Consider the following 21,612-nt stretch of genomic DNA (forward strand, 5'->3'; position numbering starts at 1 on the left):
CCAGACAGCTGAGAATAATGAGCTCTAGATTACCAATCCCTAGGTTTAGATGTGACAATAGCCATATTCTGAATATCATGATATTTTCTTTGAAAGGGAGACAGAAAGTAGGGAATTCTAAGCCCAAGAGTGTTCAAAGCATGTGAACTGCCCCCAAATAATTCTTGTTTTAGAAATAAGTGGAATAAATAGGAAGAAGGAAACTAGTGATGAGGAGGCCTGAAGGAAGAGGAGAGAGGCAGTGATGAGGGTAAGAAATTCTCATTGTTACTTGTAGTGGGGTAAGTAAATGAATATGAGGCGATAAAGTGGAGAATTTCTGGTCTTTATCTTATGTGCTGCATGAGGAAATACTATGAATGAACACTGCTGATCTATACAATCAGAGAAGATATGTCTGCTTTTGTGAAGTGAACATATGGTCTGTAGGCAAAACTCACAAGAACAAATGATAATGTAAAAGCTATAAATTAAAATGGCACCTGTATATAGAGTATATAGCAAGAGTGATAATGATATAAAGTACCTTACACAAGGTAAGTGCTCAGTAAATAGTAGCTGTTATTCTTGATGTTTTTGCTTGAATTCTAAGGCACAGGAAAACTGCAGAGAGAGACATACAGATTCTAGACCCATGTTTCTCAAATTGTATTGAGTGATGCTAATATATGTGCTAGGTTAAGTGGTTCTTTAGTTGCAGGATTTTTTAGAACTTTACAATGTTCATGTGCATTATTTATTTTCTTTTCTAGGAGGAAAGTATCATAAGCAGTGTTTCCCAGGCATTTTGCCATTGAACACCATTTCCAATATTCCATTGGTATTTCAGTGCTGTGTTCCATGGAACAGTTTGGAAACATGGGTCAATTCTGAACAGATTTTCATAAGCAGAGTCCATTTACACCCGACTCCAGGTCTTAGTGGGTTGTTGAACCCACTTCCTAAACTAATGCAATTTCACTGAGAAGGCATGGGGAAGGCATGGGACCTACCTGGACCCCAGGGCCAGTCCAAGGGAAGATCCTTCTGGGAGTGACTCCATACTGGACGCTGGTATAGCCATGTCCATATCTATCTAAAACTGGCTGAGGTATTTTTTGATTATCAACTCAAAGTATCCAGGAGTCTTCTTCTGGAGTTTTCACTTTTCCTATCCATTCTCAGCCCATCAGCAAGTCCTGCTGGCTCTACTGTCAGAATATATTACCTCTTCTTTGACTGTTGTTAGTCTCCATTGCCACCATCCTACTCTAGGCCACCATCATTTTGTGCCCGGACTATTGCAGTAGCCTCTTAGCTGCTCACCCCTTTTTCCTTCACGCCTCTCTCCATCTACTTCTTTATATAGCAATCTTTGTGAAACACGTATCTGATCACTGTGTAAAAATCCTCCAGTGTTCCCCATTTCATTAAGAATAAAATACAAAGTTGTTATCAGTGCGTACAAGGTCATACATGCACCATGCTTTGCCTGCTTTTCCCAGCTAATCTCTCACTGCTTTCCCTGCTAGACCCTATGTTGCAGCTACACTGGGCTTTTTCTGTTCCAGGAACATAACAAATTTCGCCCTGCTTCACAACCTTTGCACTTTTTTTCCTGCTATCTGAACTGCTCCTTTCATTCTTAGGTCTCAGCTCAAGAGAGCGTTCCCTCACTCAGTCTAAGGGGTGCCCCTCTCCTAGATGTCTGTTAAACATATCCTATGTTCTAAATAATCATCACAATCTGAAACGACCTTGTTCATTGTGTTTCTTTTCACTCTCCTCTCTCTAGAATATGTACTTCTTCGAGATACAGTCCTTCTCCATCTCATTTACCAGTGAATCCCAAGCACCTAGAACTGAACTTAGCAGATACCAGGTGCTCAGTAAATATTTGTTGAATTGATCCACTGTCAAATGGGTTAATTAATGAATCCAAATATCTCCTACATAATATAAGGAGATGCATGATATCCTGCCTGTAATTTTTGATCTCCGTGTCAGATTCTGTAAGTTTTTGTGCAGCTGGGAAGATGGTTGATAGCATCTGCCCATCAACACTTTGCTTAACGTTGGACATGGTAGTAATGCTGGGCTTGCTTAGTCTGACACCTGGATTCTGATTCTCTCAGCTCCAGGTGAAGTTGGAATATAAGCAGAGGCTTACTGAATAGTAAGTATTTTTATTCTTTCCCTCCATGATCAGCAATTCTGATTTAACTGGGCATCGTTCCCAGAGTAAACTAATATCCCAAGGAATATAAAGTAAAGCATTAAATTAAATTCTGTTGTCAGTGGTTGTTTGCCCCAAAGCCTCTGGTCACTTTTTCTTCTGACCTCAACATTTGCTGAGACCTTTATTTTTTGGGATCCTTTCTGCTCTTGCTCTGTCTCCTGTTCATTTGAATGGCAACTGTGCCCTGTTCATTTGAATGGGCAAAACAGTGTCATTGGATTTGCACATTAGATCTCAGAGGATCTTTTATCCTGGGGAAGGCTCCACCAAGGGCACAGTGATCAGCAGTAGGTCGGGTCTTAGGGAGTAGACACTCCTACTTACCTGCACCTTATTCTGTAATCCCTTGCTCTTGACTGTAGACCAGTTTCTTGACTTCCAGAGTATGTTGGCCACTTTTCAGTGCAGTCAGGGTAACCAAAAGCAGTTAAATATGTGGCATTTCTCTCGTGTTTAATCAGTTAAAAATAAAGAACAGAGCTTTGAGAACTAAACTGCTACATAATACTTAGTGTTTTTATTGCAAATGATAATCTGTAGCAACTAAGCTACTAGGTTTTTGTGTAGAGTTTCTAATGTAGTCCTTGGGGGAACACAAATTGAACAGAAAAGGAGGTCTTTGTACATTGTGGGTACAGTTTGAAAGTCTAGCAGGATTTTAATCTTTGCAAAAATAGGGAGCTTTGCTACAGTGGAGTCGAATACCTGGCAGTCTCTCATTGGTGGGCCCCCTGCTTCAGATACAGCCTGATTGGCCAGCACAAGTAGGTTTTACAGCTCCTTCCCCCAAGCTGTGACTTCCCTGCTCCAGGGAAAGAATGCAAGGCAGGAATGTCTCAAGAAGAATAGAATGTGCATATTTTCGTTGACTTTAAAATTGTGTGTGTGTGTGTGTGTGTGTGTGTGTAAGTGTAATATTATTGAAAATTGGCAGCAAGAACATGTAGCAGTTGAGCCAAAAAACTAAAAATAAATAAATAAATAAATAAAAGGTTTTGAGAAACATCCACTACATTGCCAAATTTATCCATGGTCTCTTATGCAAAAAAAAAAAAAAAAAGGAGAAGAAGAAAAGAAAAAAGAAGTAAGTATTAAGAGAAGTTTCAAAATACAAAGCCATACAAGGTACAAAAGGAGGTGGCACATACTTTATTTTATAAAAGAGGCTAGAAGGGTCGAGTGACTCATCCATAGGCATTAAAAGCAGAGTCAGTTAAGCTTAAGTAGCCATGATGCCTGCCCGTTTTCAAAGGACTGGCTATTCACTACCTTACTGTCCTGGTCCCAGATGTAGCCCAGCATGCTGTCTTACCCAGGTGTGCAGATATCCATTGACTTCAACTATATACACCACTTACAAGACATTCCTCGTTAAAGAGAGTCTTACTCTTTCTACCTAAACTCTCCTCAGTTCCGCCCTCAGTAATATGTCAGCTCTTGGAACTTATTAGAGCTGGGTTGTTCAGTAGGAAAAGCCACCAGCCACAAGTGGATGTTGAGCTCTTGCAGTGTGGCTAGTCCCATTAAGATGTGCTATAAGTATAAAATGCATGCCAGGTATCGAACTGCATATGAAATAAAGCATGTAAAACGTCTCCCTAATTGGTTACATGCTGAAATGGTAATATTTTGGCTATATTGGCTTAAGTAAAACCAATTATTAAAATAATTATTTCTTCTGACTTTCTAAAATTTTGCTCGAAATTTGCAAATCTTCTGTGAGACTGGTATTACATTTCTGTTGGACACTGCTGCTTTAGAGACTTGTCACTTAACTGTATATCACATGTAGTTCCACCAATGCCTGGAGTTGTTACTTATTAGATTGTGTTGTTATTAAAATTCCGTGTATTTGCGCCCCATCTCCTCATCTAAACTGTCAGCAGCTTAGGGACATGGGCTGTGCTACCATGTGACTTTCTTAAAGACATGTGGCTTTCTTCCTTGAGACCCCAGCATCCAACCTGATGTTTGGTATTTTGTCGTTCAGTTACTTGCTTGGAAATAGGTTTTGTCCAATTCTACTTTGGACAATGCTAAGGAAGTGCAGATTAATTTGTGTTTGCAGTGTTGCTTTTTTTCAAAGGCACTGATTTTATCTAGTTCTTAATTTGTTCCAGAAAGGTTAATATTCCTCTAAACTGGACTCTTAAAATCCAGGGGACCTGCAGTGGATGTCAAAACTTCCCGGCACACGTACCCAGCAGAGAGCAGTGCTGTTCATTGATGATTACAGGTAGTAAGGAGCTCCTTATTGCCTCCCAGAAATCTTGGGGAAGCTCCACATTAAGCTCAGAGATTTGCACCCTACTGTCTAGGACCTGTCTGCATTTAGGTCAGGCAAGTAAGACAAGATAGCCCCAGTGGCTCCCAGCCTTGAGCCAAGGTTGAGAGAAGAGGACCATTACTAGTCACGGTTGTCCTGTAACTGCCAGGAACTTCTTTAAAATAGCTGCGATTCCCAAAGTCCCTGAGAAACTACTAGGGGGTGCACCCTGGGTGGGCCTTACACTCTAAACATTCCACAGTTTTGTAACTGAGCTGTCACTGAACCACATTCTCATAATTTCTGGGCTGGTTATATTCTGCCTAAAATACAGTCATTTCTGCTGGTTCCCTGGGAGAGTTTAAACCTTCTCTGGGTTTTGTGACCACAGAATCCTGAGCCACTGTTTTTGATTCAGTTGTTAAGGAATGTGTAAGAATGCACACCTGAAAACCTCCCCTCTTCAGGCAGAGATTTATGAGGTCTCTCTGCTGTGGAGTGATCCCAGTCTATTGACTACACTATTGCCATAAATCCATAGAGAATCATCTCTCTTTGGCAATAATGCGTGAAATGAATGTTTTTCTCTTTAGAGAAGCAGTTGGAAGGATTTGTAATGACCAAGATTTTGAAGGAAAGTGGTCCTGTTTGCCCAGGTTCCCCAGCTTTGCAGAGCAAAACCCCACGAACATCCTCATATGGCAGTTGAATCAAGGGAGATTAAGGTTGCAAGGGGGAAGCACATGCCCAAAGTAGTACTTTCTTTGAGTTTCTCATCTTTCCTAGGTTATGTCCTAGGAAAATCAAGTCCCCAAATCTGTAGCTGGGCTTCTGGGGGCTCATAGACACCAGGTTAGAATTTTCACTCTGTAAATAAAACTAGTAATTTTTCCCCTTAGGTAGCCTGTTAATTAAGGTGGCCAGATGTCACAGTTTATGCCTATTGTCCAAGTATGTCTGTTTTAAAGGTCCCATTTTGATTTCAGAAATATTCCAATTTGGCTGATAAAATGTTTGGTTGCCCTACTAAGAGCAGACATTCTTCTGCTCAAGCTCACATACCCCTACTTGTCCTGTGGTACCCACCCAGCATCCGCCGCATGCAGGAACTAGACTCCTTAGTGATATGTAAAGTAAGCTTGCAGCTTCCCCTGCTGATCCCCACACTAAGATCTAGAAAGCTCCTGGGACCAGAGACTGCCCAGAGAACAATATCACCTGTACACATCCTCCCAAGAATTGACTTCTCCTTAATTCCTTCCTTCAGATGCCATCTGAAGGGAGCGCTTCATCTGCATTTGGAATGGCTCTGGGTGTGTATCTGGGGTGTAGGAAGTGGGGGTGAGGAGGAATTGGATGGGGAGGGTCCTCAAGAGTGTAGGATTGGGCAAGGGAGAGAAACAGACCCTGCCCGTGGATCCTGAGGATGATGAACACCACCTGCCTCTGGCATTTCCTTGGAAGACTGTATTCCTCGGACTCCAGGTTCTCCTGGCCGACAGTTGCCATGGCAACAGTGTCTTAAGAACTTCTAATTACATCTGTCTGCTTCTCCTAGAACCATACCAAGCCACACATATGGTGACTTCATTTAGCATGGAGTTTCTTGCTGGGTTTTAACCCCTTATGCATTCCACAGGCTGGAGAATAATTGCTGGGATGCTGGAAACTTGACAGCTGCTTTGCAGCCACACTGCCCCCAGAGTCCCAGGACTTTGTGTTTTTATTTATTTATTTTTTGTTTGTTTTTAAAAAAAATTTTTTTTAACGTTTATTTATTTTTGAGACAGAGAGAGACAGAGCATGAACAGGGGAGGGGCAGAGAGAGAGGGAGACACAGAATCGGAAGTAGGCTCTGGGCTCTGAGCCATCAGCCCAGAGCCCGACACAGGGCTCAAACTCACCGACCGCGAGATCGTGACCTGAGCTGAAGTCGGAGGCTTAACCGACTGAGCCACCCAGGCGCCCCTGTCTGTGTTTTTAAAGTAGACTCCCACTGTTATGCTCTGCTGGGTCTCTGGGTTTCTCTGCTCCATTTTGTTCCCGTCAACCCTAACCTCCGTGCTATCTTCCCTCTTGCCCCCTCTGTCTGTCAAATGGTCTCAGCTCTTGGTTGGACATCACAGTTCTTTTTAAGATGCCCAGCACCCTGGGAACTAAAACAGTTGGGCACAGCAATAGCCTAGCCCTTCCAACTCACATTGCAGTGTATTCCAGGCTGCTGTAAGGTCAGGCTCATAGATGAGCCAGAAGGGAGTGGTTGGAAACCTCCAGAACATGCTGGCACATGGGGGAGGGGTAGAATAAGGCAATTTATTCTTTCTTATGTTTAGGGAGACTGACCACGTACCTTCTACCTCCCTTCTACTTCATACGACAACGTAGGAATAGGATTCCTTAGGAGAGTGAGCATAAAACAGCTGCCTTGCCTCATTTCACAATTAGCCCTATTTTCACAATTTCTCTTGGCCTGTCATCCTTGCTTATTTTTGTCTCTACTTCTCCCTTGTGTAGGTCATCAAGGTGTGAGGCTGCTCTGTGATGACCCCCACCCTACACTCTGAAGTCCCACACAATTTTGCCTTCCCACGAGGTACCCTGCATTGCCACATTGCCTCCTCTTCCATTCTCCCCCAAGCACGTTGTCATTCCTTCAGCATATCTGCTGGATTATACATTAATTGTGAACAAAGGAAATGACTGAAAGCCATTTCAGTCCCCCATTGCTCTCCTGTCCACCTCACCATCACGCACGTGCGCGCGCGTGCGCGCGCACACACACACACACACACACACACACACACCAGTGTCTTTCTGTGGGTCTAAGATAATCTCTCATTAGGGAATTCCAGGCTGAATATTTATTGCCAGGTGAAGAAGGGTGGTGTCTTTAGGCTATTTCCCCAAAAAACCTGATCCTAAAAGGGGGCAGCCCCAGGAGAGGAATTGGCCCAGGGGGCTTTGTGACCCTGCCGTAGGGCCTTAGGGTTGTGTGTCTCAGTCACCCTTTGATACTTTCAACAAAGGTCGCTTGAGTGGCACAGGGCACTATGCCAGGACCAAGCCTTGTCCTCTAAGGGTTTAGCTGGGAAGCCAAACTCTGCATAATCAATTAAATTTTCTAAAAAGTGATCAAAATGAGTTCAGAGATGGATGGAGCAATTCATACCAGTCAAGAGGGAAAGGTCACCGAGGATGGAGTTGTGGAACTTGAGCTGAGCTTTGAAGGACAGGAAGAATTTGTGTAATTCAGACAATCAATCAGCCTTCCCAGATGGTGACATTATTTTTTTAGCTGGTCTTGTGGGACATTCTCTGCCCATTTGAAGGTTAAAGAAGCATCTGATAATCCCTCATGGTGCTGACATTTTCAAAGGGTAATGAGTTTTCATTTCAAAATGTAGGACCTCAGGTGCCCTGTACCCTTCAGTTTGGCCTGCCGCTGCTACCTGCTGTACTCACAGATAACCTCCTAAACCTTCCTGTAGCCAGAGGACTTTAGAAGTGAGGGTTACTGGAGGTGAGGAGGTCAAGGATCTTGAGCCCACATAAACAATGAAATCACCCAGGAGACAGGAAGAAGACTGAGTCACTGCCAAAGTTAATGTGGCAGTGTTAAATGCGGCCAAGTACATTTCAGTAGCCATCTGAATCAATGTCAGGTCATGCGGACCACCTTGGGGAATAGTGGGTTAACTGTCAGTTTTAGGGGGAGCCACATGCAGATTGGGATAATGGAAAGGAGCTGCAGATGTGGGGACTGTTCTCCGGCTTGGGGAAGGAACCCACGTTCCCTGCACACTGGATTCCTTCTCTAGTATGTGGTATCGGGAACTACCCAGAGTCTACCTAAATTCAGTAGAGCCCAGGGAAAAAGGAATGGAGAGGAGAACTTGTAGCTCTTAGCCTATATCCATACCTCTTTTGCTTTCTACCAAAGCAGGAATAAATCCTACATTCCACTCAGAAGTTCAAAGAATGTGAATCCTGTTTGGTTCAGTGCTTGGGGAACCTTGGGGAGGTGGAGAGTTGGCTTGGGATGGAGCGTCGGGAATGCTTGGGGATGTGCAGGGATGTTGATCCAGATGTGGTTAGCACTGCAGGGGACACTTCCAAAACCAGTTCTCTCGGAGCTCTCCCATAGCTGCCCTGGAGCTGTCTCCCCTCTTAGTGGAGGGTATTGGGATTTAGGTGTGGGGGTGTTTTTTTAACTTTTAATCAACCATTTGCCTTGAACTACATGTGGAAATAATTAGAGCATGGATGCTGAGTAAATGTGAGCCCTGGCAGTCCCAGACATACTTCAGTGACAGGTTCTTGGCAGGAATGAAGAATTGTGAATCTCATGTGAATTTCCTTTAGCCATTCTCTCCCTTTTATTCTTGCAAGGCAAACACAGATAGAATAAAAATGTCATTTAATGGCATTCAAAGGGAGAAGAGGGTTCCAAGCAGTTAACCAAGAGTGAAATCAGGCCACTCAATTGGGGTCCCATTACTACTCCTCTGATTTCCTCTGTCATGACCCAGGAGAGAATGAAAAGGCACTGCTTACAAAAATTCTTTAATTCCTCCACTCAGACCAACTTTAATTGGTCAACTTTAATTCCTCCACTCAGACCAAACAAAGACTTGAAACACTCTCAGGAGACTATCCATAACCAGTCTCTAGTTTGGGTGTCTAGGTTAACTTCCTTGAGAGATTAAAGTTTGATACTCAGGAACATCTGAAATGGCAAATTTCTGTGATTTCTAGTTAAGAGAATCTTAACGGTTTAAGGGACATGGGCATCATCTACAATTCTTTCCTTTTATAGATGGGGAAACTGAGGCCCCTTTCTCCGGTGTCTTGCCCTAAGTCACACAGTGTTGGAAGCAGAGAGACATGTGTCCAGGGCCTCTCTCCAGGTTCCTGTATCAGTTCTCGTTACATAGGACCTCACTGCCTCTGTCTGGTCTGGCCTCTGGTTCAGGTTTCCACAGAGGTTTAAAGGTTGTGTTGTGTTGTGTTTTTTGCTGTCTCATTCCAACATTTGCCAAATCATTTCTCATACAATGGCATTCATCACCTGTTTCATCACCATCCAGCTCTCTAGATGTCCTGATTTTGCTTCCAGTTTTCTGAATGTGCTTGCTTTGCTTTCTTGGCTGCTTTGCCCTCAGAGCCCTCATAACAGTTGTGCAGGCTGCTCACTGCATGGGGAGGTGAAGGGGGCTGAAGTCCAACCTGCACTGATTACTGAGCCCTGTAGCCTGGTCTGGGGTCGCATCTGCCCAGAGGGGAAGGCACCTTCTCTGGCTTGCAGAGAGCCCCCATGTGGGCTGCTAGCAACCTGTTCTTCCTGCTTCTTGGCCACCCTCAGCCCTCCATTTCCACCCTTTCTTCCTGAGCTCATGTGTTCTCTTGGCCCTTTTCTTACTCCTACATGGATCATGACCAGATGTGCTTCTCTAATCCTTTATTTTCAACTGTCAGTGGGATGTTTTACTGTTGCCTTAGACTTAAAGTCCATGACTGACTCATCATCACTGACCCCTTCCCCGCTCAGCCTCTGCCTGGTCTCCATCTCTGGCAGACACACTAGCAAACTTCCAGACCCTCAAAGCCAATGATCTTGGTTCTCTGGTTTCTCACCTTCCTCTCTCCTATCTGGTATGTGGCCAGATCTCACTGTTCTTTAGGACTTTCTCCTGAATTTCCTCCTTTCTCTGTATCTATGCCACCACCATACACGAGACTTTCATCATCCCCGGCACTTGCTACCTTGTTTCCTTGTGCCCCCAAATTCTTCCTCACCCACTTCTCCCCATGTACCACTGCTGAACTGGTCTTAAGACCCTCCTGCTCAAAAACCTACAGTTTTCCTATCCAGATCCTACCACTTTTTAGGGCTCACTTGAGTCCCCCTCTCATCCATGAAGCTCCATCTCCTAGATTCAACCTCCTTTACTCAGGGCTGTGCTGATCTGCATTTCTGAGTTTCATCGCCCTGATGAGGTTAGAAACTCCTGTGAAGGTAGAGGCCATGTCCTGTCCTCCTTCAGGATTTATTGCATGGAGCTTGCATCACCCTGGTCACAGGCTGTTATCCTTCTTGTGTTTTCACAGGCATTTATCAAATAGGCTTTCTAATAGATTTTAGTTACTTGCCCTGGCCTTTACTGAAGAAGACTGAAGGACTATCCATACCACCTACATTATCCTTTAAAGTGGTCAAGTCTTGGGGCGCCTGGGTGGCTCAGTTGGTTAAGTGTCCAACTGTGATTTCAGCTCAGGTCATGATCTCACAGTTTGTGAATTGGAGCCCCACATCGGCCCTCTGTGCTGACAGTGCAGAGTCTGCTTCAGATTCTCTGCCCCCCCCCCCCAGTCTCTGCCCCTCCCCCGTGCATGTGCACACATGCACACGTGCTCTCTCCGTCTCTCTCCCTCTCAAAAATAACATTTAAAAAACTTTTTTTAAATAAATAAATAGGGGAACCTGGGTGGCTCAGTCGGTTAAGCATCCAACTTTGGCTCAAGTTGTGATCTCACCATTCATGGGTTGGAGCCCCATGTTGTGCTCCGTGCTGACAGCTCAGAGCCTGGAGCCTGCTTCGGATTCTGTGTCTCCCTCTCTCTCTCTCTGCCCCTCCCCTGCTCATACTTCCATCTCTCAAAAATAAATAAACATTAAACCAAAAAAAAATAAAGTGGACAAATCTTAAAGGCAGATGGTTGGAGGATGGAAAATGAATACCATGATCAAACTTATCAGACTAATTCAGGGCAAAAAGTGGTTTGGCTTGAAAGGTCTCACCAAGGAATTCTAAAGACACTGAAGTGTTCAATTGTAGAACTAGGGGCCTTACAAAAAGACAGGATATCTTGGGAGCTCCCAGGGATCACTCAGAACTGTAGACAGATGCTGGGGAGCCTGGTATACCCTGTCCGTCAGAGTGGAGTCCCTGGGTGTGCCTAAGTTGGAGAGACAACATGGCGCTCCCCTGGGACACTCCAGCGCATCATTGTGGCCCATGCTCTGAATGCATGAGACCAGAAGTGCCTTCCTGGGGTGCTGGAGGCAGAGGCTCCTCACTGCCAATGGGGATGAATCCTCAGATCTGGTAGACCCATGTGAGATTTTTCTCAGTCCTGTGTGAACGGGCTTAACATATTTCTAGCTCATGTTTATTAAATGCTGCTATTCTTCTACTGTGACTAGACAAGGCCATTACAGCAGACTTAACTCACCCTTATGTAGAAACCATCACCTTGTTTGCCATGCTGGGGCTGGGCTGCCTCAAGAAACGTCTATGTATAGGAGTGGGTGGCATTCCAGAGATAGTGAATATGCAGCTGGGAAAGTGAAAGGGCTCCCCTAGGAAGATGGCAGTCTAGATCCTTCCCTTTGACAAGGCAAACACGTAGAGAGTGTGACAGCATCTGTAAGATAATAAATACAGTGGTTAAGGTAAACAGCCTTGTCCCATTTGAAATTTGAAAGTAGTAATTTCCAGACACAAAATACATTATCACGTAATGAGAAGAAAATGTCAAGAACATGTTATCCCATAAGCTGTGATAGAAGCTAAATAAAGGAATTAATACAAGGGAGAATTAGGTAATTTTTTTTAATGTTTATTTTTGAGAGACAGAGAGAATGGGGGAGGGGCAGAGAGAGGGGGAGACAGAGGATCTGAAGCAGGCTCTGTGTTGACACCAGTGAGCCCCATGTGGGGCTCAAACTCACCAACTGTGAGACCATGACCTGAGCTGAAATCAGACAACTGACTGAGCCACCCAAGTGCCCCAGAATTAGGTAATTCTTAAATGACAGGTCCATAATAGTTTTTTTTTTTTTTTTTATCTTAAAGCTAATACTCTTGGGGAGATGCATCCCTTATTTTGATGTCATAAAGACCAGCCACTCCTTCCCCCAGACATCCTGACATCCTGGCCACCGACATTGACACTAACTTGAGCAAATCACCAGTAAAATTTAATGTAAAAAACATTTACTGTGGATTTTCTCAGGCAGGGCACCGTGGTGAGTGTGTCAGAAGCCAAAATGTGCAGACACTTGGAGTTCAATTGAGATAAGTTATACATGTATAAAATATTAAAGAGGGCTCCAGTAGACTAAAAGCCCCAAAGCCTTCTTGTTTATGAAGAACATAATAGGGTTGATGGAGAGTCAGATTTACCGTGAGCTAATCAAGCTTTAGTTTCAGACATTACACACAAGGCCCCTTCCCAAGGCCCTGTGCCCAATTTTACAGTCATAATCGTGTGTTCTTTTTCTCATGGGGGCTGTCTCAAATTGTTTGAGCTTACCAGGCTCCTCAGAACCTGGATCTGGCCGTGTTGCATTAACCTTGAGGTGAGGGCCTGGTTGTGAGCACAAATACACGAGGCACACCGTTCCTGCAGATGCAGAGGCCTCTGCCACGTGCATCAGAACAGCTGCGAGAAATTGCTACTCCTTTCAGCTCTTTCCTTAGAATATGTGGGATGCAGCAACATGTTCCTTTTCAGAGAAAAAGAATTGGAGAGACTTGAACAGGGTCACGTGGTGCTCCAGCTAGATTTCAAGGTCCTGAAGAGGTTTGGCTTTCTCAAGCTCTCCAGCCTGTACTACTGGGTTCCATTCCAGAACACCGGCTAGGAGCAGCCAACGTCCCACCCTGTGCCCCACCCAGGCCTCCTCCTGCTCTCCCCAGTTCTGTGAATTCCTTTGTCCCAAGCTCCATGGTGCTCAGCGTATCTGAGGGGCCCTGGTGTTCCTGTGAAGTTTCCATGACTAATTCTGGCAAAGCAAGGAGAGCCTTTCTCACATCAACAAAGCCGCTCTGTCACAAAATAGTGGCAAGTGGAGCCAAAATTCCACCTTGGCATAAGTAGGACTGTTTTTTTTTTTTGTTTTTGTTTTTTTTAAAGAAAGTTGGGAAGGAAGAAAAGGATTGGGGGTACACAGCTGACCCAGTTCACTTTAGTGAAATAATGATATATTAAGCTGACAGTTTTATGGTTTTGCTTACAAGCTTCCTCCCTTGCCAAAGCACAGTGTTCTTCCAGAAAATGATTTTTACTTTAGAAGACTTTTTTTCTTTAAACATTCAAAGTGTAGTTTATGTTCAGCCTTAATGCTAGTCGGCCCCGGAGACGCAGGCACACCATCACCTCTACTGGTGGTTTTGCAAATAACTTGCTTTGCTCTTTGTTTGCAAAGGATCTTTTTAAATTGCAAAACTAATTGATTTTTTTAGACCTTGGATCCATGACAATATCTTTTCTAGCTTTGATTTGTAATGAGGCAAAGTGGTTTGTGGAAAGAGGGCTGGAATTAGGGCCTGGACACCTAGGCCAGGACCCAGCTCTGCAACTGTGAGGTCTTGGACCAGTCACATGTAGCCCTGAGCCTCAGTTTCTTCTTCATCGTTGGATGTTAAGTCTGGCAGTGTCTTAAGAGCTAACCCCTGCCTGCCTATCCTAAAGAGTTTTGAGAATCAAAAATGATAGTAAAAATTACAGATGAATCAAACTTGCTGTGCAAGTATCAAGTATCATTATTACCATGCAGTGACTGACAGTTGCTCAGGGAGGAAGTTTTTCCTCAGTAAAAGTTAGCAATGTTCCCAGGCCGTCTTTTACCAAGGGGAGTTTGCATTATGAACAAAGCATGACTGGCGACGCATAATGAAAATAGCACAGCAGCAGGTCAGGAAGATGATGCAGAAAGTCAAAGCTAGAAACCCAATGTTTCTCCATTGGAAGCAAGTATACAGTTGACTTTTATCAACATGTCAGTGTTCACACCCTCAGAACATGCCCCCTGACCCCATTCAGTCAATCACGTTTTCATAAGTACACTCAGACTTAGAGATTCATACACTGTGACCTCACACTCCTAGAGCATATCCATATGACAGTGTGGTTGTCTATACATAGATGAAATTCTAATACAGGCTTGGGACCTCATTCTTAAAAGAACTGCATTGTGCTGTGCAGCCTCTACCTATGCTAGCCCTTGTAGCTGTCCCCTCTGCCCATACCTTATTCCCTTGACTGTTCCCTCCCTGCGAGGGAATATCGAGGCTTCTGATTCAGGCTGACCTGTCTTCCAGTCCTGACTCAGTCTCTCCCTCATCATGTGGCCTCTGTATGTCACCGAGCTTTTCTGAATCTGTTAGATAGGAGTAAAACTATGGAAACTTGTACTGATGTTGTGAGGACAGAGATATCTGTGAAGAGCCTCACTCAGTTGTAGGTGCTCTAATTAATATTAGCATTGGACCCTAGGTCCTTGTCACCCCCACTAGTTCACTGTCTTTCACCTGGTGGGTTCCCTTGCCTCCAGCCTCCATCCAGGCTGCCCTGCACTTTAGTTAAAATTTCTGAGTTGGAAGGGACCAGACACAAATTAATATTCCAAAGCACCACCTTCACCATATCACCTGCTGCCCTGCCTCTTTTCTGCCTTACTCACCACACCCCTGCCCACCAGACAGCCATTGATTGCCCTGTTCCATGAGCGTGTTTACGCCATGTGCATGTTCTTGCAAGATGTTCTCCACTCAGCAGAGGGGTAAGACCATCTACCATGCTCAGGAATATTCTGGGAGCCCCAGGGTTGCTCCTGACCTCCCATTCCCCGAGAAAGGGCTTGGATAAGGGCTTTCAATGCCACACAGAGGCCACCTCTAGGTAGAAAATTTTCATTGTTTTTTTCTGCATTATAGCACACCTGTGAATGGTAAGAACTGGGGAGGATTGGGAGGTTTGGGTAGGACACTCTTTCCCTAGTCGGCAAAAATTTGTTTTTCTGTACCGCTGCCTGTGCCTGTGGGGTGCTTGCCTCACCCCGCTGTCCCACCTCCTGCTCCACATCTCCTGGGCTGGGAGGGTAGAACTGCAGGAGCCAAGGCTGCATCTCTGCATTGCGGCTTTGAGTTCTCCAAGACAAAGAGAGAGATTGCCACCTATTGACAGATGTGCCACCTGCAAAGAGGAATGCTTGTGTGACTGGCGCTGCCCCCTTTCTCTTTGGTCTCAAACGGGAAGGAATCTGGGTTTTTTCCATTCACTCAGTCCTTGTGCTCTCAGTAGTATCGTTTCTGGGTAACAGAGGCTGGGTGGGGACCTGACCACCAAGGTGGTATCGGGCGCTCCATGAGGAAATTGAGAATCAGTGACAACGGCAGCTTTCAGCTGTACAGCAGGCAGTTCATCTCCTTTAATGCTCACACACCCCTCACAGGGATTAGTGTTCCCATTTCACACATGAGGAAACTGAGGTTTAAAGAAAGTACGTTGCCCACGGCCATGACAAATAAGGAGCAGAGGCGGGATGTGGGAGCTCAAATCCAGCTCTCTAGCTACTCTTAAGCACTTTCTCATATTTGCTAATTATGTAAATCACCTTCCTGTCCTAATCTCTTTAAACCTTTAATTTTCTGGATATGAAAGTAAATCAAATATAAAGGAGCTGCTTTCCCTTTGGTTGGGTAGAATCCTAGCACTATCATTTTCTAGTTATTTAACCTCAAAGGCTTAAGTTCCATCATTGGTAAAATGGGGAGAGTTATGATGTCTAACTTGTGGTATTATCATAGGGCTTACATAAGATAACATATAATCAAAATCACTTAGAATGCCAGGTATTTATAAATGGGAACTTAATCACCTGTTGTCTAGATCCAGGTTGGAATACTGGCTCCTCTCATTTTTAGCATTAGGACCTTTGGGCAAGTTACTTGACCTTCCTGATCTTCAGTTTCCTCATCTATAAAATGAGGTTAATAATATACATTTCCTTGCAATGTTGTTCGTACAGTAAGATGAAATCATAAGTGTGAAACATTTTGCAAATTTTAATTGTACTATTCAAATATTAGATTTTACGTTTTAAATAAGAGTGTTTCTTCAAATGATTTTTGAGAACTATTGACTTGGTTTGAATTCAACCTGGAAGTCAAAGCTTTACTCTTTAATACTCACTAAAAACAACAACATAAGATAAAAGGAACTCTCTACATGCCACGGGCTACTGTGCAGGAAGCTCTCTGCTTGCTTTTCAGTTTATGATGCCCTTCCAAATATACTATTTCATCTTCACGAGGCAGGGCTGGTATTTACCCCTATTTTACAGATGAGGAAACTGAGGTTCAAAGAATTAAAGTGGCTATGGACAGACATATAGCTAAGTGGTAAAGGTCTGCTGGTGGAGCTGTATACTGGTGTGTTGTTTGAGTGTAGATGTATGTCTGAGCATGCCTTTTTAGGAATGTATTTGTTGTATCTCTTGGTTCGAGTGTTGTTTCATGAGGGGGAGAGGACAAGGTAGTCTTATCTGAGATTTTGTTACACTGGTCAGCAGCAGCCTTTTCCTCTTCCTTTTTAGAGCTGCTTTCCCTTCCCAGGCACAGTTATGAGCGCCCTGATCAGAGAATATATGCTTGATTTTATCTCCACGCCCAGTTTAGGAAACAACAGCTATCCAGTCATCCCAGCCTTTTGGGGATTACTTCCTCTTTTTTTTTCCCCTGCCTGCCAGCTTTATTGAATTTTCCTTAGCAACACCCCCAAAAAAGAATGGGTTTAGCAACAGCATATGAACCAATGAAATGTGAGCATGGCAAGAGTTTCTCGACCAATAGGATCCCTGCATGACAGGCAAGATGGCTCAGCAGAGAAAATAATACCCTGGAGTTTGCAAAGCAGCCTCCAGGTGGCAGCAGACTAGCTGTATTGGGTGCAGTCCTCAGCTTTCAGCATCTGCTTTGTTTTTTGTTTTCTTTGACCTATTCTTAGATATGAAACATTTACGGACTACAAGAATTTTAGTATTACAAGCTTTGTGTGTGTGAGTTCTCTGCATGACATGGTAGACATGGTCTGAGGGGTGGGATCTGAGGTTCCATCTCTGCCTTTACTGACCCCGCCACAGCTCTTGTCATTTTTGTTGGTTTTGTCACAGCTAGTGCTACCCCAGTGGGTGGGAGCCCGGAGGCCTTTCGTGACTGCCTGCTCAGCAGTCAGACAGAGGCTGGAAGAATCACATTCTCCTTTGTTCAACCACCACTGCTGCTGGCCTGTGTGACAAATGAGGTGGGGCTGCCTTTTAGCCACTAATTAACGTGAGGGAAGGAATGTGTCACTGACAGATTAGTGTCTACATACGCTCTCCTTTTCAGTGGCATAGACTGGGACTGTTCCCTGCCTGTAGGTTCTGCTGAGCAGGAATGACTGACCTTAAGTGGTTTGAGGATAATTCTACTGGCTCTCCAATGGTTTGGCCCTCTTGGTCTTGAAGCCAGAGGCAGACGTGGACAGGGTCTGAACAAGACCATACTGAATAATAGCAAAGGCATGTTTCTGATGGTTACTTATCCTTTTGCCTTTTGAAATGATATTACTTTTAATATCACTCACTACTCAGTGAGATTTTGGTCCTTCAGATATCCATATTTCTCTCCATGTTTCTATTTCTCCCTGGCTTACTCTTCTCATTCTTTAGGAATTAGTCAAGGCAGCCTATCTTCAGAAAGTCTCATTTGGGTCTTGCCCTCCTTTCCTTCTCTGGCCGCTGGTGTTCCTGTTGCTGCACTTCTCTGTTGCTTGCTAAATGTCTCTTGATTTGTGAGTTTCCTCAGAGAGTCATGGAGCTTCTTGAGGACAGAGTCTGTGCCTGTGTAGCTATATACTGTAGTGTTGACGTTTAAGGACTGTTCGATGACCATTTTTAAAAGAAAGGAAACACATAAGAAAGAGTCTCTTGCTCTTTAAGAAACAATCTGAGGGACTCAGAGGTAGCTGGGCCTGAGCTGGAGCAGTGCCAGCAAGTCTGGTGCTGGCTGTTGGGGACAGTTTCTAGCAATTTCAGAACTCTTCAGTAACCATGAGCTGCAACTCCAGACCAAGACCTGAGACTGAAAGATAATCGCCACCAGTGGCTTATGCCATGAAGCCCTCATCTCAGTGACCTGGTTTCCATTATGATTTTGTGTTTTAGGAAGAACTAAGAAGCAAATCCAAGATCTGTGCCAATGTGTTTTGTGGAGCTGGCCGGGAATGTGCAGTCACAGAGAAGGGAGAGCCCACCTGCCTCTGCATTGAGGTAAGTTCTGAGGCCAGGAGCCAGAGGGCAATAGCCAAGGCCAATATAGCTACCTTGCTGGAGCTGCTAGTCAGCAGAGCAGTGCCAACCATGTCATCATCTTTATAAAAGCCTACCTTGGGGCGCCTGGGTGGCTCAGTCGGTTGAGCGTCCGACTTCGGCTCAGGTCATGATCTCGCGGTCCGTGGGTTCAAGCCCCGCATTGGGCTCTGGGCTGATGGCTTCCGATTCTGTGTCTCCCTCTCTCTCTGCCCCTCCGCCATTCATGCTCTGTCTCTCTCTGTCTCAAAAATAAATAAAACGTTAAAAAAAAAATTAAAAAAAAAAAAAGCCTACCTTGTCTATATGAAAGACAAGGGATTTTCATCCCAGACATTAAAAACAATCTGTAAATGCAGGGATATTTTTTCTTTTTTTAAAAAATGTTTAGTTTTATAAGAATTTTAAGTTACAAATTTAACAATTGCTTTATAGATGTCAAATAATACAGGTATTTGTATAAACATAAAATTAATAATCTTCCCCATAACCCTCAAATCCAATTAGTCTGAGATGACCAGTGTTAGTGGTTTGGTATAAGTTTCTCCACTTTTTTTTTCTGTGCTACTATACACATACAGGGTTGGCCCCTTTTTTATACAAAAATGGAGTCATAATAAATATTTTGTAATAAAATCATATTCATGTAATAATTTTCCCATAGATGGACATTTAGGTTGTTTCATGGATCATTTACCACTGCAAAAAATAACATCCTTGTGAAAATATCCTTATGTACTGCTGCCTTTATTTCTAGAAGATTGATTCCCACTAGGGCTTGCCAAGTCAAAGGATATGCAAGTTTTTAGAAAAATACTAGATGAAATGAAGACTTTACAAGGTTGTGGGTTGTTTTTTTTTTTAATGAAGTTTAAAAAGCAGTGTGAGCTTTCGAGAAATACTTCTTTTGTAACCAGGATTCTGACAAGTTCTCCCTCTTCAGCAAACATAAATACCCTGGATATGTGTCCTTCCTTCTCCTTTCTACCATGCCAACACAAGCCTAGGAATATATCTGTCTTTCTGCAAATAAATACACCCGCTTTAGTCCCCAGGTGAAGAATCCTGATTCATTGTCCCGGAAAGGAAGTCTCCCCAGCTCAGACACCTGAAAAACAGATCCATTGGGAACCCTAGGTGGACCTCACTAGAGGAGTGCCTGGCCACTGTGTGGTAACACGAGCCTGTACTTAGACTTAGGAGACCTAGTATCTAGTCTTGCTTTGACCACATGTATTTCTGTGATTTTGAGCAAATTAGTTGCCACTGGATGCTGTGAAGGCAAGGGACCATGTTTGTCCAGCATGTAGGATACTTAGTAAGAACTCAGTAATAAATACTAGTTAAATGATGTTTGTCTTCCGGGGCTTTGGTATTCTCCTCTAAAGTTGGAGACGGGGGCTACCTTCCAGCTCCAGTGTTCTGTGTTTCTTCTCACTACATCTACTCTTTCTTGCTTTCGTGCCTTTATTAGGGCTGAGCTGAACTGGCTTCCTCCTTCCCCCCTTTCAAAAACCACACAAAAAACTAAAGACACTGAGCTTGCCTGTGACCATGGCCCTTTAAATAGCCAAAGTAAAACTGGGTTGCCAGGTGAACTTTACTCCATTTCCTTGTCCATAATGATTCTCTGTGGTACTTCACAAAGACCCAGGCATCCCCACCCCAGCCTCATAAGAGGCACTGTGAGATCGGGAGAAAAACAAAATGGCTCTGAAATACTATACAAAGCAAGAAAGCAAAGATCTTTCTAGTTAAACCCCAGAAGAACTGAAGAATTCGTGTGTGTGTGTGTGTGTGTGTGTGTGTGTGTGTGTGCATGCGCGCGCGCGCGCCTGCTTTTCGATTTGCACATTCCCCACTCTCAGCTCTGGCTCTTTTGTGTCATAGAATGTTGGCATTTTAAGGGATCTTAGAGTGTCCAGAGACATTGAGTGACTTTCTCCAAAGTGACAGAGAATCCAAATTTCTGACTTCCAATAAAATGCCCTCCGTGCTAACTTGATAGGGTCAGGACGGTCTATTTCTTCACTGAATAGAAGAGATGACCCGAAGCCAGGATCAACACGGGGCCATGCAGGGCTACAAAGACCCTAGACCCTAGTAGGGAGGCTCCCCACAGGATGCACGTGTGGATGCATGTGTGTGCTGGTGCCCCGACTGCACAGACCTCCTCCTCGGGTCTGTTTCAGCAATGCAAACCTCACAAGAGGCCTGTGTGCGGCAGCAATGGCAAGACCTACCTCAACCACTGTGAGTTACATCGAGACGCCTGCCTCACTGGATCCAAAATCCAGGTTGATTATGATGGACACTGCAAAGGTAAGAAGTGCCTCCCAACTCCAGCCAGAGGAGCCAGAGGACAGAGCAGTGTGGCCTGGTTGCCCAGAGTCCTCTCCACTTGACCACAGCACCCGATGCCACAGAGACCACCCAGCTACTTGAAGAGGCAGCCTCTTGGCGCTCATGAGCCTACTGGGTTTGCACTGGATAGCCCAGGCCTCTGCCCAGGGTTTCCTGCGTCAGCTTCCCAAGGGGGGTTCCAGTACTTTCTGCAGTAGATAGGGGACCATGTCAATAGTCAATAATAATAAGGAAGTGTTTATATGAATTCTATACCTTTTTAAAAAGTAGGTGAATTTCACTTTTTAAATTTGGGCACCTCTCAGCCCTGCTATATATATTTCCTCTATTTTGCACTCAAACCACTGCCATTCAGATAAGATTGGAGGGGGTCTCAACCTCCTTGCTAATTAGATACCAGTTCCTTACCAAACAGCAGCCCTACTCAGCCCCTCTCAGCCTTGAATTGCCCTGGAGAAACAAGCTGTTTCCTATGTGTGGGTCTCCACTCCATTTCCCTCTCTATAATAATTCCATATGAATTCTCAAAGTCCCAGCAACGCAACCCTACCCCGCAAACCTAATAGGAGGAGGTATGAGACTACAGGGCAACTCAGTGGCCTAAAAATGTGAAACAAAGCAGGGAAG

General features: G+C 44.3%; 1 protein-coding gene across 1 annotated transcript in view; it reads left to right on the forward strand.

Moving 5' to 3' along the window:
- Positions 1–21,612, forward strand: part of FSTL1 (follistatin like 1) — a 60,145-nt gene that overhangs the window by 16,043 nt on the left and 22,490 nt on the right. The window contains exons 3-4 of the mRNA XM_047875785.1: positions 18,478–18,582; positions 20,814–20,943. Of these exons, the coding sequence (XP_047731741.1) occupies positions 18,478–18,582; positions 20,814–20,943 (235 nt within the window). The remainder of the gene's footprint in view (positions 1–18,477; positions 18,583–20,813; positions 20,944–21,612) is intronic.

The sequence above is a fragment of the Prionailurus viverrinus genome, chromosome C2 (assembly GCF_022837055.1).
Source record: "Prionailurus viverrinus isolate Anna chromosome C2, UM_Priviv_1.0, whole genome shotgun sequence".
Classification (NCBI taxonomy): Eukaryota; Metazoa; Chordata; class Mammalia; order Carnivora; family Felidae; genus Prionailurus; species Prionailurus viverrinus.